The 14784-nt window shown below is 44.1% G+C and overlaps 1 protein-coding gene across 17 annotated transcripts in view; it reads right to left on the reverse strand.

Annotated features, from left to right (window-relative positions):
• PTPRF (protein tyrosine phosphatase receptor type F) overlaps window positions 1–14784 on the reverse strand; it is a 379859-nt gene that overhangs the window by 83500 nt on the left and 281575 nt on the right. For all 17 annotated transcript variants that reach the window (XM_039556062.1, XM_039556074.1, XM_039556073.1 and 14 more), the window contains one exon: window positions 7248–7358. In XM_039556062.1, coding sequence (XP_039411996.1) covers window positions 7248–7358 — 111 coding nt within the window. The remainder of the gene's footprint in view (window positions 1–7247; window positions 7359–14784) is intronic.

Here is a 14784-nt window from a genome sequence, read left to right on the forward strand (position 1 = left end):
GTGAAACACACTAATTCAAACAGATTACTTTCTGGTTTGTCAAACAGGAACAAGTTTAGGACCTGCTATTTGTCATTAATTGCTGGATTATCTCTTAATCTCATTTTATATTAGTGGTTTATAAGCAATAAAAACCAGTAGCAGGCTACTTTGGAACATCCGTATAGCAAGAGGAAACACCTGGGCAGAAAGTTCTCTCTGCTTTTCCTTTAGTTAAGGCTTAAACAGCTGCTGCTTTATCTGAGATAAACCTGATAAATGGCAAATTGAAAGTTTCATCTCCTTAGAGGTTCCATTCACATGGTCCCTTATCTCCAGTTCTCTAGCCATGTCACTCCTAAGCTAAGAAGCATGTTTTATCAACAGTTTTTCTGCTTTTTTACAGAGCAAGTGACTCTGAGCAGTGATGGTAAATAACATCTGCCCCCCCACCATGCAGGGACAGAGGCAGAGGATTTAAGCCAGAGTATCCCCTGTGCAGAATACCACGGCTCACTAGCCACGCTACCATGTTCTCACGAACCTGAGCTGCCTGGCAGCTGAGCTGAACATGCCAGTCTAAGTGCAAGTCAACTCACAGCAGAAAAGCCATCAGAGGATAGCAAACTCCAGAAGGTAAAAAACGAGGCTCCATTTGAGATCCAAGCTGAAACAGCAAAGAAGCAAAGAGCAAGGCCGTATCAGACACGTGTCTGCCAGTCCTGGCAGATGGCTCTCATGCTCTACAGGCAGAAATTCCTATGCCGACTGAATTTGGCTTTTACTCTGCCACAGATGTGCTTGTCTGTGCAGCAGCAGCAGTACTCTAACCATGGCAGCTTGTTGCAGAAAGAATGAATTTGGATTTATGGGGGATTCTGCTTTCGAATAGTCTTGGTCATTAGCTGCCTGAAACAATGCAGGCAGCTGTGGCCAGGATATGAATGCACAGGTCTGAGAGTTTAGATCACCAACTCAAACAAAGGAACACATTTCCAAAGCTTTTCAGAGTGGGAAGCTAATACTTCCCTGAAAGCATCAAGAAAGTTCATTATCCCAACTGGCTCTGCAATTCTACGGGGAACTGCCAGCATCTGTCCTGTGTGAAAACCCTCTGGTGCTATGCAAGGCATTAATATAAAGGCCAACCCAGACACTTTGGAATCCAAAAGACACAGAGGTTAACAAAAACCCAGAGGGGGATGAACCTGTTCCTGCTTATCTCCAAAAGCACATCTTGTGTCTCAAGGACTCCACATAAATCAAATTTTATCCTTTACAGGTTTTAGTGGTATAGAGGAACAAAAGGACAGATTGTCTTTTTTACGCCAGATTACATGAGAACAAGACAACCTTCCATTATATCCGATGAACAATGCTCTCATGCCACACTGATGAGTATATTCCACCCTAGAAAGACAGACAGGATGCTCAGGGTGCCCAACCATCCTTTCCCATTCATAGCGCACACACATGCATGCATGAATTCAATTATGAGCAGAAAATCTCAGAGCACCAGAGATGTATTTCTTAGTCCTTTGTGCAAGTGGATATGGAAGGGGAGGAAATGGACATTTAGTTGGCAGAGATATGCAGGCCTAATTGTTCCACAGATGTCTGTGCAGGTCATGTGGGGAAGAGGGAGAAAGAGGTTTGCAGGTACATTTTTGTGTTGCATTATCATACACTGAGCCACCAGTCACGCTCCTATTTTCCACAAAGGTCATTTTACAAATAATCAGACTTGAGCCTTGCAATGCACTTTGAACCATCAAAGGACTTTGCAGGCAATAAAACTGTTAAGCTTATTTAGTTGAGCTCTATAAAGCACATTGGACTCTTTGGATGGAATGTGCCAGCTAAAGGACAAAGAACTATTATTTATTGAACCATGATTGTTACAAGCATTATAGCATAGCAGAATGCTCACAGAAACATGTTGATGGTGACCACACTTCCTGCCAGGAGAAAATATGACAAAAATATTCATAGTAATATTTGGGGAGGAGAAAACTTGGCAGAAGCTTCCATGTGCTTCTCTGGCTCTGAAGCTGGGCAGCTCCGGTGTGAGGATACACAGTGACAGCAGCACGAGCCACAGTGCCCATGTCCCATGTGGCACAGTCCAGGCTGTGCTGACCCGAGCCTGCTCACAACCAGCCAAGGTGTACCTGCCCACACTACAGCTGCTCTGACAGGGGTTATGGCAGCACAGCTACAGCTTCAGCATCGACAAGTACCTGGGGGCAGAGGAAATGAAGTTAAAAGTACTGAAATTCCGTGAAAAGGAGCACACTTTCTTCACCAGTGCCACTGGTCTCTGCTGCACTGCAGCGTTATCTCAAGGTCAGGACTGTGCAGAACACACACACGGATGTTGTGGCCCTCCAGACCCGCAGCCTCCTCAGCCATCTGCCAGCTGCTGAGGGCTACACTCTGCAGCCTCTACTGCAGCCTGGCTCTGCTTCTTCTGATGGTCCAGGGCAGACATCTGTCCAGAGCAACAGTCAGGGTCGTCCAGTCTGATCCAACTGCTGGTTTGTGTTTCCTGTCATCCAGGCATCTCCCTCACAAGTCTGTCCAGTCTCTGCTTGCCTGTGATCGGTGCCAGGCCCTCAAGCACTGGCAGTGCTCCTCTCTGGTCAAGTACTGTCACCCCCATCAACCCTGAGGAGAAGCAGGTTTAACGGAGCACATTGTCAGAAGTGTGCGTATAGCTGGGTTGTAAACAAATGTATTCCCTTGTTATTTAGCCATTTTTCAGACATCTTCACTTTTGGTTGCTGACTGTTTAACCACTGTCCTCAGCTTTTACTCTTCTCCTGGCAATAGCCTTGAGCTTTGACTGCTGTTGCTATTTTAGCTGCTTTAATATTACATAAGCAGAAAATGTTCTTTTTAAAGGCGTCAAGTCTTGTTGCTCCAGGCCCGTGTCAGTCATTCAGAATTATTATTATTTACACAAGGTTCCTGCTGCAGTAAGTATCATATAGCCACAAGTAGCCATTTCAGTGAGCTCCCTCCGTGTCTGAGACTAAGCTACTGCCAAGTTCTCAAGGGTAAAACCCTGCAGAGGCCAGAGAATTGCTGCTAGGGACAGAGCGACAATCCAAATTTCATTTTGGGTGATAGCTCCTTGGTGAAATTTGGCAAATAAAACTTCAGACTCCAAGCAGGGTTCCCTGCTGCCAAATGAAATGCTAGCCTGGCCTTTCAAAAAGCAGATCAAGAAAGCACAGATTTTTGCAGTAATACCATTTCTATTTACTGCTGTCTGATTTACTAGTTAGCAATTTGGGGACAAGTCAAATAATTCAGTTTTAAATGGCCTTTTTTTTAAAGTAACTGTGCAGCTCCTTCTCTCAGTATGTGTAGCACTTTGGGCTAGAGAACTCACTGCACTTGCCCCACTGCACTGTGCTTTGAAGGCCTGAAAAGCAGCACTTAAGAGGAGAAAACTGGGCAGCAGATTTCTCATTTGATGGCAAGTATGCAGCCAGTGGTCCTAGAAGTACTATTCTAATAGCACTGGCATTGCTCACTGCTGTTAGCAGCACTGGGGAACACTTCTAGTGAACTCCACAGTGTACTCTTACACACAGTCTTCCTACTCATCTGCTTCATGTGTAGAGAAAGGAAAGGGTAGAAAACCCCCTTCATATAGGGAAAGGGTGGAATAACAGTGCATCTATTGAGGGGCATACCGCACAGGCCACCACTTTCACAGGCATTTCATACGACAAGACTTTTTTTGCTGAAAATGCTTTTCTCTTTGTGCAGATGTCCCTGAAGCTGTAGGCAAATGAAAAGTGAAATGTGTTCCTAAAAACCCAGTAGTATAGGTGAATCAGTGCAATTACACTGCACTCCCAACGAGCATGACAAAATGACACCACCTTTTTTTCTTTTTCCACACTAGGTCCAATCTGCCTTCTACTCTTAAATCAATTTCTTGAATATCTTGAATCAATGTCTTGGATATTTTGCTGCTAAATTAGACAGTAAGCTCTCTGGATTAGAGGAATCACATCTTCCATATGTTTCTATTCCCTTCCCTTCTCCCTGCAGCACCATCAAGTCCCAAACCTAATCATTGCTACAATATACTGTGGTAAATGTAACCATGGACCACGAATGGATCTGTGTTTCTTCACAGTGGTAACAATAACATCCATACCAGCACTGGCAAATGTGCCTGTGGTTAAAGGGCAGGGTAGGAATACGCCACTGTGCTGCTCCCTTCAAAGTCCCTGCTATGCCCCAGATAGCCACCTTGCCCTGGCATGCTCCCTGCTCTTGCTTTCACCTTCTTCTTGCTCCTCTGATGGTCTGGATGTTTTGTGCCACTCTCCAGCAGTGGGAGGCAGTCAGCTTCCAGGGCTGATCCCAGCCCCATCCCAGCTCAGCAGCAGCAGCCAGATAGACCCATCAGTCCAGAAGCAGAAGGCTTATGAGGGTTGCTTTCCAGCACACTTAGTAAGATGAAAATAATAGCTCCAAGGAAAATGCATCCATTTTCCTTTACAAATCCCTGGTGTGGAAATGTTTTAACTTTTAATGAAGTCCATCTGTGCAGAAGTGCGGGCTCTAAAGGATTTACAGAGACAAGACACTGGTGTAGCCTGCTCCTTCCTCCTCCTGTTTCTTCATTGATATAGAAAGCCCTGAGCAGTGCCTGTATACTCCTTCTCAGCACCCAGCCTCTTCCTTTGTTAGCAAGAGAAGTATAAAGATGCTAATGAGCCTGTGCTTTCTAACACAGCCCACTCACAAAGGATTACCTGGGAGGCTAGGAAAGGGGAGAACATGATCAAAAACATAAATCCCAAGAGTCAAGAGACAAACAAACATTTGAACTATTAGAAAAACAATAGGCTGTAAATGAGAGCAGGCAAAAGCAGTCCCAAGAACTACACAGACTGGAAATCAGTGTTGCTGCTCAGCACTCAGCCATGCTTCCTGAGGAAGTGGACGACTCCTTGGGTATTCACTACAATGAGGTCAATCATTATAAAACCACCAAGCAGTGATGGGGCAGCCCACAGACTTAATTTCCACTGTAATTTAGCATTAACAAATGTCCTCTCCAGTAAAGATGCAGGCACTTTCTAAAGATCCTTCTGCAAGTCACTGATCTTTCTAATGACAGTACTGTAGGACTAACACAAAAAGAAAAAAAAAAGGGATTTTTTTATCCTGCATCCCAGACCCGAGAAAGTAAGATATTTCTATTTTTTTCCTTGCATTAAAGAAATAAAATACTATTCTTGGTTTGAGTAACTTTCTGAAGTCTTTAACTAATCTAAGACTTTTTTTTTTTTTTTGGTAGAACATTTGCTATCACAAACTGTAAGCAAAAGTACCATCTAGGATGTAGTATGCACAGGAAATATAATCTGATAGCATCATCACAATTTATGGGGTGTCATGTCTTAAATATAGAGCAGGACTTTATCAGGATCATGTAAGCTGGAGACTCACATTGTAAAGATTAAGTGCAAGAAAAAGGCTTGTTTCAAAAATTTATGTGTAAAAAAGCGGCAGTTAACAGCAAAACAGGTCTAAGAACATGCTTTCATGGGTGAACATGAGGATCCTCTCACGTGTGCAGACCACCCACAGCCCATGCTTAGCCCCAACAGGGCAGATGAACCTTGCTGAGCACAAGCCAAGTGTAAAATCCAGTACACTCCTCAGTCCTCTGGGATTCATTTGCTAAACAAAGAGCGTTCATTAGTAAAGAATTGTAAAGTTGTTAAGAAGAAGCTTTTCTACCTCTTGAAGCTTTTGTGCCTTTTTCAGCCACATGTCTACAGAAAATAGAACAGTGACAGTCTGAGCATGTCACAGGAAGCAAAAGCATCCCAAATACTGCAGCAGTACAGCTGGATATCCACATAAACCTATGCAAGAACAGCCAGCCTGGTAACTAGAATCCTTTCTCTCAGAGTGCAAAGGGTCAATCTGGGATGAGTTTTAGTACAGCTTGCCTGAAAAAAGAAATTGCAAGAACACAGGGAATTTAAAATCATCCATAAATACATTGTGAGAATGAAATGAGTGATTCCACTGCATAGATATAGCTTCATCTTCTGAATATGCTTAATTGGATACTTCAGTCTTCCAAAGACTTTTATAATCCAAATTACACTGCAAAATAAAAAAGCAGTCCCCCATAATAAGCAACAAAAACAATGCCAGAAGCCACCCCTAGAAGCAAACACACAGCATGAGAAGACTTTATCATTCTCATGTCCTCTTTCCATACTAACCAATGCATATACAGCCTTAAGACTGTATTTTCTTTCTTTAAATCAGAGGAAGGAAGAAACGAATATGAGATTTTATTATTAGTCTGTTGATTTACTATATGGAAATAAAATCTGGTTCTAACCTCCTAATAAGCACGAGCACAAGAATGTTATTTTCTTGGGAAAACCCATAACTACATTTCCCAGGGGGTTCCTGACCAATGACTCTGGTTCTACAGAGTTTCATATGAAGCAGCACATTTTTTTCTTGCCGAAATTAACAGAAAGTGTACAGGGAATTCAGCACTTGCTTCTCTCCAAGCTAATTCAAACACCTTCAATGTAGAGCAACAAAACTGCCAAGAGACTATCCTAATATAAAACCTTGTTATTTGGTATGTTGAAAACAGTTTTAAATTGGCAACACAGCATAACCATTAGAAAAATTGCTTTACATGAATTGTGGCTAATTTCCAGCAGGTTTCCAGTGTGAGCCATTAATACCCAAAGGCTCAATCATTGATGCATGTAAGATGGATTAGGACAACTCCAAAAAGCTGTTCAGTTTTTAAAAGTACACATTCCAAAGCAGAGGCCTAAATATTGGCTCAGTATAGCTGAGCACCTCTGGCTGATCAGAGCATGACCAGTTTTACACTACTCCACCAAAGGTTAGTTTATACTGCGAGGATTAAGCAGCCCTTTGTCCCAATCAAGACAACTATGACACAGAAGTAAGAAGTTCAAGGCAGAAAGGAATTCCAATTCTGCCCATATTTCAGCATTTTACATAACACCATATAAACAGCAAAAACAGATTTCCAGAAATGTGAGTCAAACACAGCATGGATCAAAGATATCATTGAACTTAACTTGCTGGCTTTTGAACAAAAGGCCCCACCACACAATCCACAGTGCAACCAGGACACGAAGGCAGGGAATGTTCACCTTTCACTGAAAACCATGGAGATTTTGGGAAGGAGGAGAGTGACCTCCTTGGGTGGAAGCTGCTCTTACCTCGAACATAAAGGTTGGCTGGGGCAGAGTAGAGGGTTCCTGCGCTGTTGGTTGCAACACATTCATATTTGCCTTGGTCTGATTCCTCGCTGTTCTCTATTTGCAGAGCTCCTGTACACAAACAAGATGAAACAGATAATTCAGGTTATGGCAAATCTGGTAATCAAACCAACAGCCTCTGAAAAGGAAGGCCATGCCCCACGCTTTTAAGGTATCTTCCTGGATAATTATTTCATGATGTTCCCTGGACCCACAAGGTACCAGCATGCAGCCAAAGGTACCCAGTCTGCTGTTAGAAACTTGTGAAATTGATTATTGTTATTTTTTTAATGTGCAGGGAAACACTTACTGATTTATTTCTAACCATCTCAACCACTTATATTCTTTGCTTCAATAAAGGAAAAAAAATACACATACACACATATTAATTACAGCTTCATATGGGACTCCTGTCTAATAAAAGGACCTTTAATAAGTCTTTAATCAAAACAGCCAAGCACAAAGCACACTTAATTGTAGCTGTTTCTTATCTGATGCACACAAAGCCTAGCAAACACTCAACAAAACGCGACCTTCCTGCAGAAACTGGCACAGTCCCATCCCTCCCACCTCAACCACTCTTCCTTGGTAATGTCTCAAAAAGACATCTCTTTTTGAGAAAACCCTTTGCCTTTCATCAGCTTTTTCCATGTTAGTGATGTCCGTATTTTTTCAGATTTCATTATATAGGATATAAAAAAACAAGAAAGTCAGTCTGAGACATGAAAAATACACACCAATGTAATACAACTGATTCGCTGCACGATGCTTGCATGAAGGCGACCCTCCCTTTGTCCCAGCAGTGCCTGCTTCCCCAGCTTTAGGTCAGGAGCAGTTGCTTATCCCAGGCTGCATATTCTTGGGACATGATCTGATCCCATCCCCAAAGTGCCAAATGCATGAGGGGCATGTCTAAATAATGGCAGTAATTGTCAGGGCACACAGAGTAGCAATTCACATGGGGAACCTGTGCAGGACCCAGGATGTGGAAGTGAGCGATGGTCTAAGCTGGTTTGCTCTCATCTACTCAGCCTACTCCACTGGTGTCCAGCAGCGCTCAGCTTGGCAGCCTGGCCTTTCATCCAAATTCTTGCCCAGCACAGATGACTGCTCAACTGGCCACACCTAAACTCCCTTAACTGGGCTCCATATGCAGACTAAAAGATGGAGAGGCAGAGAAAGAAAAAAGCAAGATGCATATGACAGCAACCTGGCACTGCAGGAGTGTGTGGCCTCTGGCCAGACACTGAAGTGGCTGCTGCTCTGCCTACTTTCCCCAGGCGTTGTGGGAATAATTTTTTAAGTGCCTCCAAGTGCTCAAATTCTGCTGGTTAGTGTTGCCTGCAAGAAGGGAACTCTGCTCACAAACCATATACCAAACTAAAAGATGTTAACCCCCTTGCTTGTAATGATCTGAACTCATTTCTGCCCACCACGGTTCAAAATGACCACTGAGAGTCACACTGAGAATAGCTGGTGAAATTGCCTTCTCCCTTCTTGCTAGTTCAAGCTGCAGAGGTCAAACACAGTTTTTCATATCATCAGAACAGAAGAAAAACTAATGTGAATCAACCACTGCCACCTACATTATTTAGAAGGATAAATTGAGACTGTAGCATAAGCCTGTATGTCATGGGGAAAAATGAACTTCCCCGGGTTCTGCCATATAATAAAAATGATGTACAGAGCCCTCCCTATTGTTGCATTAGTGCTGGAAATGAGGCTTCAGCTAGACAGAGAAAGCTTGTTTGCAAAAGTCCACCTACTAACAAAAGGACCTGCCAGCTTGCCTGGCCACAGCGCTCTGGACGCCCACAGGATGAAGCCTACAGAGCTCTGCTGCTTAATTTAGGGAGGACAGTGAATTTTTATACCCTGTCTGGGAAAAACATCTTCAAGCAGACCGTAGCATGATAGGCAGTGGAGCAGGACAAAGCTTCCCAGCATTGACAAGATAGAGAGAATCAGAGAATCTAGAAATGGAAAAGACCTATTAGGTTACCTCGTGCATCCCTGGGGGCCAGGGCAGGATTGCTCCCTGTTGTAAATGTACTTGTGTTGTGTCCAATCCCATTTTAAATGTGCCAAATGATAGGTCTTTCACCACTTCCTCAAGGAATTGATGCCACTGCCTGGTTATGCTCTCTGTCAGGAGGATTTTCCTGGAACTCACCATATATTACCCCCTTTGTAATTTCTGCTCATCACTCCTTGGGCATGCATGTGCTGCAGAGCTCATTCCAAGTGCTTCCATCAAGCTTGTCTGGGAAAAGTTGTCTGCTGCAAAATATACCCAAGCTTAACAAAAAACCCAACTGGCTGGGCTGGAAGCAGAGCCAGCTTCAAGTGACAGTAGTGTCTGCCTAGAAAAAAAGTAAGATCCCTAGATAATTCCGCCATAAACACATACCTTTTTCCATGACCCTTTTTGCCATTTAATACATATTACTGGTAATTTTTTTACCCTTTATACTCACAATCACCATGCCTCTTAAATGTCAGTCCAACTATTTTTCATCTTTAGGGACCTCAATAGTAGAAAGAAAAAACTTAAGAGATGAAGAAAATGAGGGGAGTTTAAAAAGAAATGCTGTTACTGCCTGTCAACATGGACCAATTTCTAGAATAGTATTATAAACATGCAACATGTCAGCAACTGCCTGCAAACTGCTCAGGGACACTGGGCAAGGGACTCTGGGTTTGTCTGGGTTGGGACGACTATTCAAATTATGGTGTGTCAGGAGGAAGACAAGAACCCACAGCAGAAGGAAGTTAACACAAACCTCGCAAATGAACCAGAAAGAAAACAGGTCCTGCAATAAATCATCATTAGACAAACATAAAGATCTTGCAGCATAGCTGACAGCCAGCAGAAACTGAAAGGATCGTGGTAAACTGATGGCAGTCAGCAGGGCTGGAGGGATTTTCTTGAAAGACAACCTACAACTAAGTGATGGATCTAGGCAAGTGTAGGGTGTCTCAGAGTACAAAGATTTATGAATAAAGTTAAGAAGCTCAGACATTTCTGGAATCAGAAAGCTGGAGACAGAAATGCATCTGAAACTTGGAAAAAAACTTCCTACAAAATGCTCTCAGCCCTAGTTCAGTGGTCCCAGAGAGAGACATCATCTCTTGGAGGGTTCATGTCTAGGCTGGACAGGACACAAGGAGTACAAGAAAGTTAAGATCCGAGTTCTGAGTAGCATCGTTCCCTGAAATTCATGGAAGCTGCATCCGAAGACGCTCAAAAGCACAGAGAGTTGTTTGCCTCGAGAAGTGCAAAGGACCTGATTTCTATTCCTAGCCCTGTCAACATCTCTTAATCTTCTGCGCCTCTGCAAACCAAGGCTAGGAAGGCTGGTTTACTTTTATTCATTACTTTGGGATTTATGTTGTGTAAGTTGCTGAGTGAGGTCTTGTTCACACAGGATGTTACTGCAGGCTTCTCACACGGACGCCTCCAGTGCTCCCGTGCCAGGTGCCTTATTCCCATTTGTGTGGCTGAGTCCTGATGTGCAATGAGATAGCAGGGCTTTGGTGGATGCATGAGGACCATCGACCACCAGGACATGGATACAAGTACACAGAGGAGCAGTGAACAGCTTGCTTGTGGGGCTCTGCAGCAGCACGTGCACATCAGAGTGAAACCTGTCCCTGCTGAGCATCACTCAACCTCCGCTGCTCCTCCACACCTGAACTGCAGCAGGGCTCCAGAGGAAGAGGGGAACAGCTCCTCACCATGCTGCCATGTCACGTCAGTCTTGCTTGTGCTTCAGACCTGCTCCTGACAACACAGCTTATCAGAGAGCTGACAGCTCCTGAGAAAAACCCCTGGCTGCCCTCCAGTGCCAGGGAGAATGGTGACAAGGCAGAGTTTTCTGGGGCTGAGGGCAGGAGTCAGCCCCTCTGACTGACAAGCATTCCTTATTTTATATTCCTTATTCCTCTTTGCTGGTATCTCCTTGCCAGCCCCTCCCCTCCTCACCTAGCTTTTCTTTTGCTCTTTAACTCAGGCACAGACAGCAGCCCCTTTAGCAGCTTTCCAAGATACTTATCTATTCAAATATACTTGTGCTCAGGCAGAATCATTAGTTGCAGTGACAGTGGTTAAAAGAAACATTTAAAAAGTGCCCTGCACAGAGAAAGCATGGGGAAGGCAGATCCTGATAAGGGATGCTTTTTGGCAGTGCTGGGTACTGTTGTGCCATGGAGGGCTTGTCACTCTCTTCTCCAGGTGACAAACCAAATGTAAAAGGCTCTGAGCTGCCACACAAATTGATCTCCCTGAAATCCTGCTCCGTAGCTCATTGGGTGCTTGTGCCCTCTTCTCCCAGAGAGCACCGCACAGAGCCAAACACTGCAGCTCCCGGGGCAACACTCTTCTGTATCAATTCAGGTCGGAGCTCCATCCCCAGCAGTGGGAACAGCTTTTTCTCTATCAGGGCATTCACAGCCTCAGTCCTCCAGGCTCACAACGAGGGGACTGACTTTTTGTCCTGGTTATAAAATCATGGAATGAAGACATGGAATGAAATGGTCCTGTAAGTACCCAAGAGTCAGAGAAACCAGGCTGCAGACACAGCACTCATCTAAGGAAAGGACTTGCAATGCAGATGGAATGAACCCAGCTACCTGACCAGGGCCCTTCCTCTCAGCAAAGAGGTACATTTTGCCTACCTGCACACTACAGCATATGGCTACTCTAAAACCCGCCCTTTTCTTTCCCCCTGCTTCCCACCAGCTTCCTTCACATAAATACTGCCTGACTTCTCTTCCAGCAGTATTCTTAGCCCCCCTCTTCAGCCAGTTCCCTCTTCCACAAGTGCTCAGGTGTGGGTCCCAATCCCTTTTGCTAAAAATTCCCTCCTAGGGAAGGCGAATTTCTCTACAAAAATCCAGGGAGCTGTGGAGCAGGGTCAGAGACAATCCCAGATCAAATAAGGACTCATAAATGTGAATATGGTGGACAAAGAAATAATGTGAAGCCCTGACAGTGGGGGAGTTGGACTCTGACATCCTGGCTGCTGCCTGAGATAACAAACACTTGCTGTGGGAGCTGTGAAAAACCACCAAACCACACGAGAGTCACTAAAAATGAAAATAAGCATTTCCCATATTCGCTATTTTTGGTAATTTATAACAGCACCATCTCCCAGCTGTTACAGAGGATTGTACCTAGCCTCCACCAGCTATTGGCACTGCCAAATATGCAAAACAAGGTAACTACAAATATATTTTCATTGTTAGTGTTCATTATGGTTATTATGCCTGCGAGGACAGGGATTGGCATACAAGGGGCCTGTTCTGGATGGCAGCAGTGCTGAGAAATCACTCTCCTGAGCACCAGAGGCAGCTGCTGATAGTACCTGACTGCTGCCATGAACTGGACTCGGGCAGAGAGGGAGGAGATGAGACCCAGCATTCTCAGCAGTGTGAGGCCTCCTCTTAGACAGCAGAGTTTCAGGATGCTCTGATCTCTCACTAGCAGGTACAGGGAATCTCGGGGGACTCTGCCTCAGAAGCAAAACTACAGCACTGTCAAAAGCACAGTAACACCTCTGTGTGCTTCTAAAGGGACACAAGTCAATCTGAATGTGACAGTAAGAAACATGGCATGACAAGCATTTCCAGGCACTACCCACCCAGCCTCCCCCTGACACTTCTCCTGCAAGCAGATCTCATTTTAAAATTGTTTTTCTTTTGCTTTCTTTTGGTGACTGGAAAAGCTCAAGAAACAGGAAAAAAATCCTGTAATACACAAAGACCAACCAAATGTACAAACACATACTCAAAAAGAAACAGCAAAATTCTTTTAGCTTCCTCTAATCTCTTTGGATAGCTTTACGCTCCAGCTCGCAGGATAGCATTGAAATAATGGAACTATATTTAAACCAGTTCACTTGGGACTGGAAAAGGTTTAGCTACAGCTATACAGAAGTTGGTGCGGGTGTTTACCTGGCTTCCCAGACAGCTTCTGACACCCAAGTGAGCTGATCTAAAGTTAATTCAGACAGACCTCTGCTATGCTGACGTCTGCAGGGAAGAAATACTCTTATGTATAGGAACCTCTGATATTTCCTGTGGTGACAGAAAAGTAACAAATAAATCTGACTGGAAAGGGATAATGCCTGAGACGATGATATTTCTTTACCTCCTCATGTGTATCTGATCCAGTGCCTGTTCAGTCTAGCACCCACTAGAAACACAACTGAGTTCTGCTCTCTCTTACAGCCCAGGGCAGGAAAATGCAGCCAGGTTTCACAAAGCTGAGTGAGTGATATTGTAGAGAAATGCTGGAAATGAACATCTTATATTCTACTTTCAAAATATAAATGGGGCAGAACTTGCTTAAACATGGATTTGCTGATACTATCTGTGGGTCACCTTAAGAAGCCAGCTCTTGCCTAATCTGACAGGCATTTGCCAGCTCTGTGTCTTTCTGATGAACAAACAGGGATTTCAATATTAATTTACTACCTGGGACCATCCCAGAGGGGTAAAGAGTGAAGCTACAAATGGAAATTCTGAATTATGGATGAGAGCTCCTCCCATTTCAGGGAAGCCAGACATGTCTTGGACAGAAAGGACCAAATATGTGGGGGTAAGGTCAAATGAGTTTATTTAGAGATAAAAATCTCCTGTTTGGAGGGGTGCATGGCAGAATATCTCAGATCATCCTCTGTCTAATCACATGCTGTTCCCTCCAGGTGGGTTTGCCACTGCTCTTGACAGAAATGTCTTGGATACCATCCCAAGAACTCCAGACACACAACTCCTAGCGACAGTCACAGCAGCAATGAAATCAAACCAAAACCACCCCTTCCCCCCCAACATTATTACCAAAAGGGTTCATTAAGAGTAATTACTTCACCCTTCCTTTCAGACCAAATTAATGGATTCCAAAGCATCAAACTTACCTTAATGAGGAACAAGAGTGCAGCTGGGTATAGAACATGGCAGAACAGTCACTTCTACATGGACACAACCTCACCATCATAAAAAAGCACTTTAATCTAATCTGTCATTATCTTTAGAAATTCAATGACCTCCATTTTAAATAAAAGGCATCAGGCTGACAGAAATCCTCTAGAAGCCAGAGAGCAGCACGTGGCTTCTGTTTGCTCTCACAGAAATGTCATCTTTGACATTCAAACAGGACACATATATTTTAAATAATGTCAAGAACACTCTTAAAATACCTCATCAGGACTCAAATGGGGGTGGGAAGGGGGTGGGGGTGCGGGAAACTTATGTTTTATGAGATGGATGGTTCTTTTCACAGAGATGCGATCGGTTCCCAAGCAGGACGTATGGAGCATCCATGTGGTTCTGGTGCTGAGTCACTAATGTCATCAGCTAGGAGAGGCGTGCAGCGAAGCGTGCGGGGAGGCCCTGGGATGGCTGCACACTCAGCATGCTTGGCCAGGAGCTCAGAGTGGATGGAGTTAGCATTCCATCTGTCACTTCATTTTAGCATTTGCAGTAGAAATAGGAGACG

Source organism: Corvus cornix, chromosome 8 (assembly GCF_000738735.6).
Source record: "Corvus cornix cornix isolate S_Up_H32 chromosome 8, ASM73873v5, whole genome shotgun sequence".
NCBI classification, from domain to species: domain Eukaryota; kingdom Metazoa; phylum Chordata; class Aves; order Passeriformes; family Corvidae; genus Corvus; species Corvus cornix.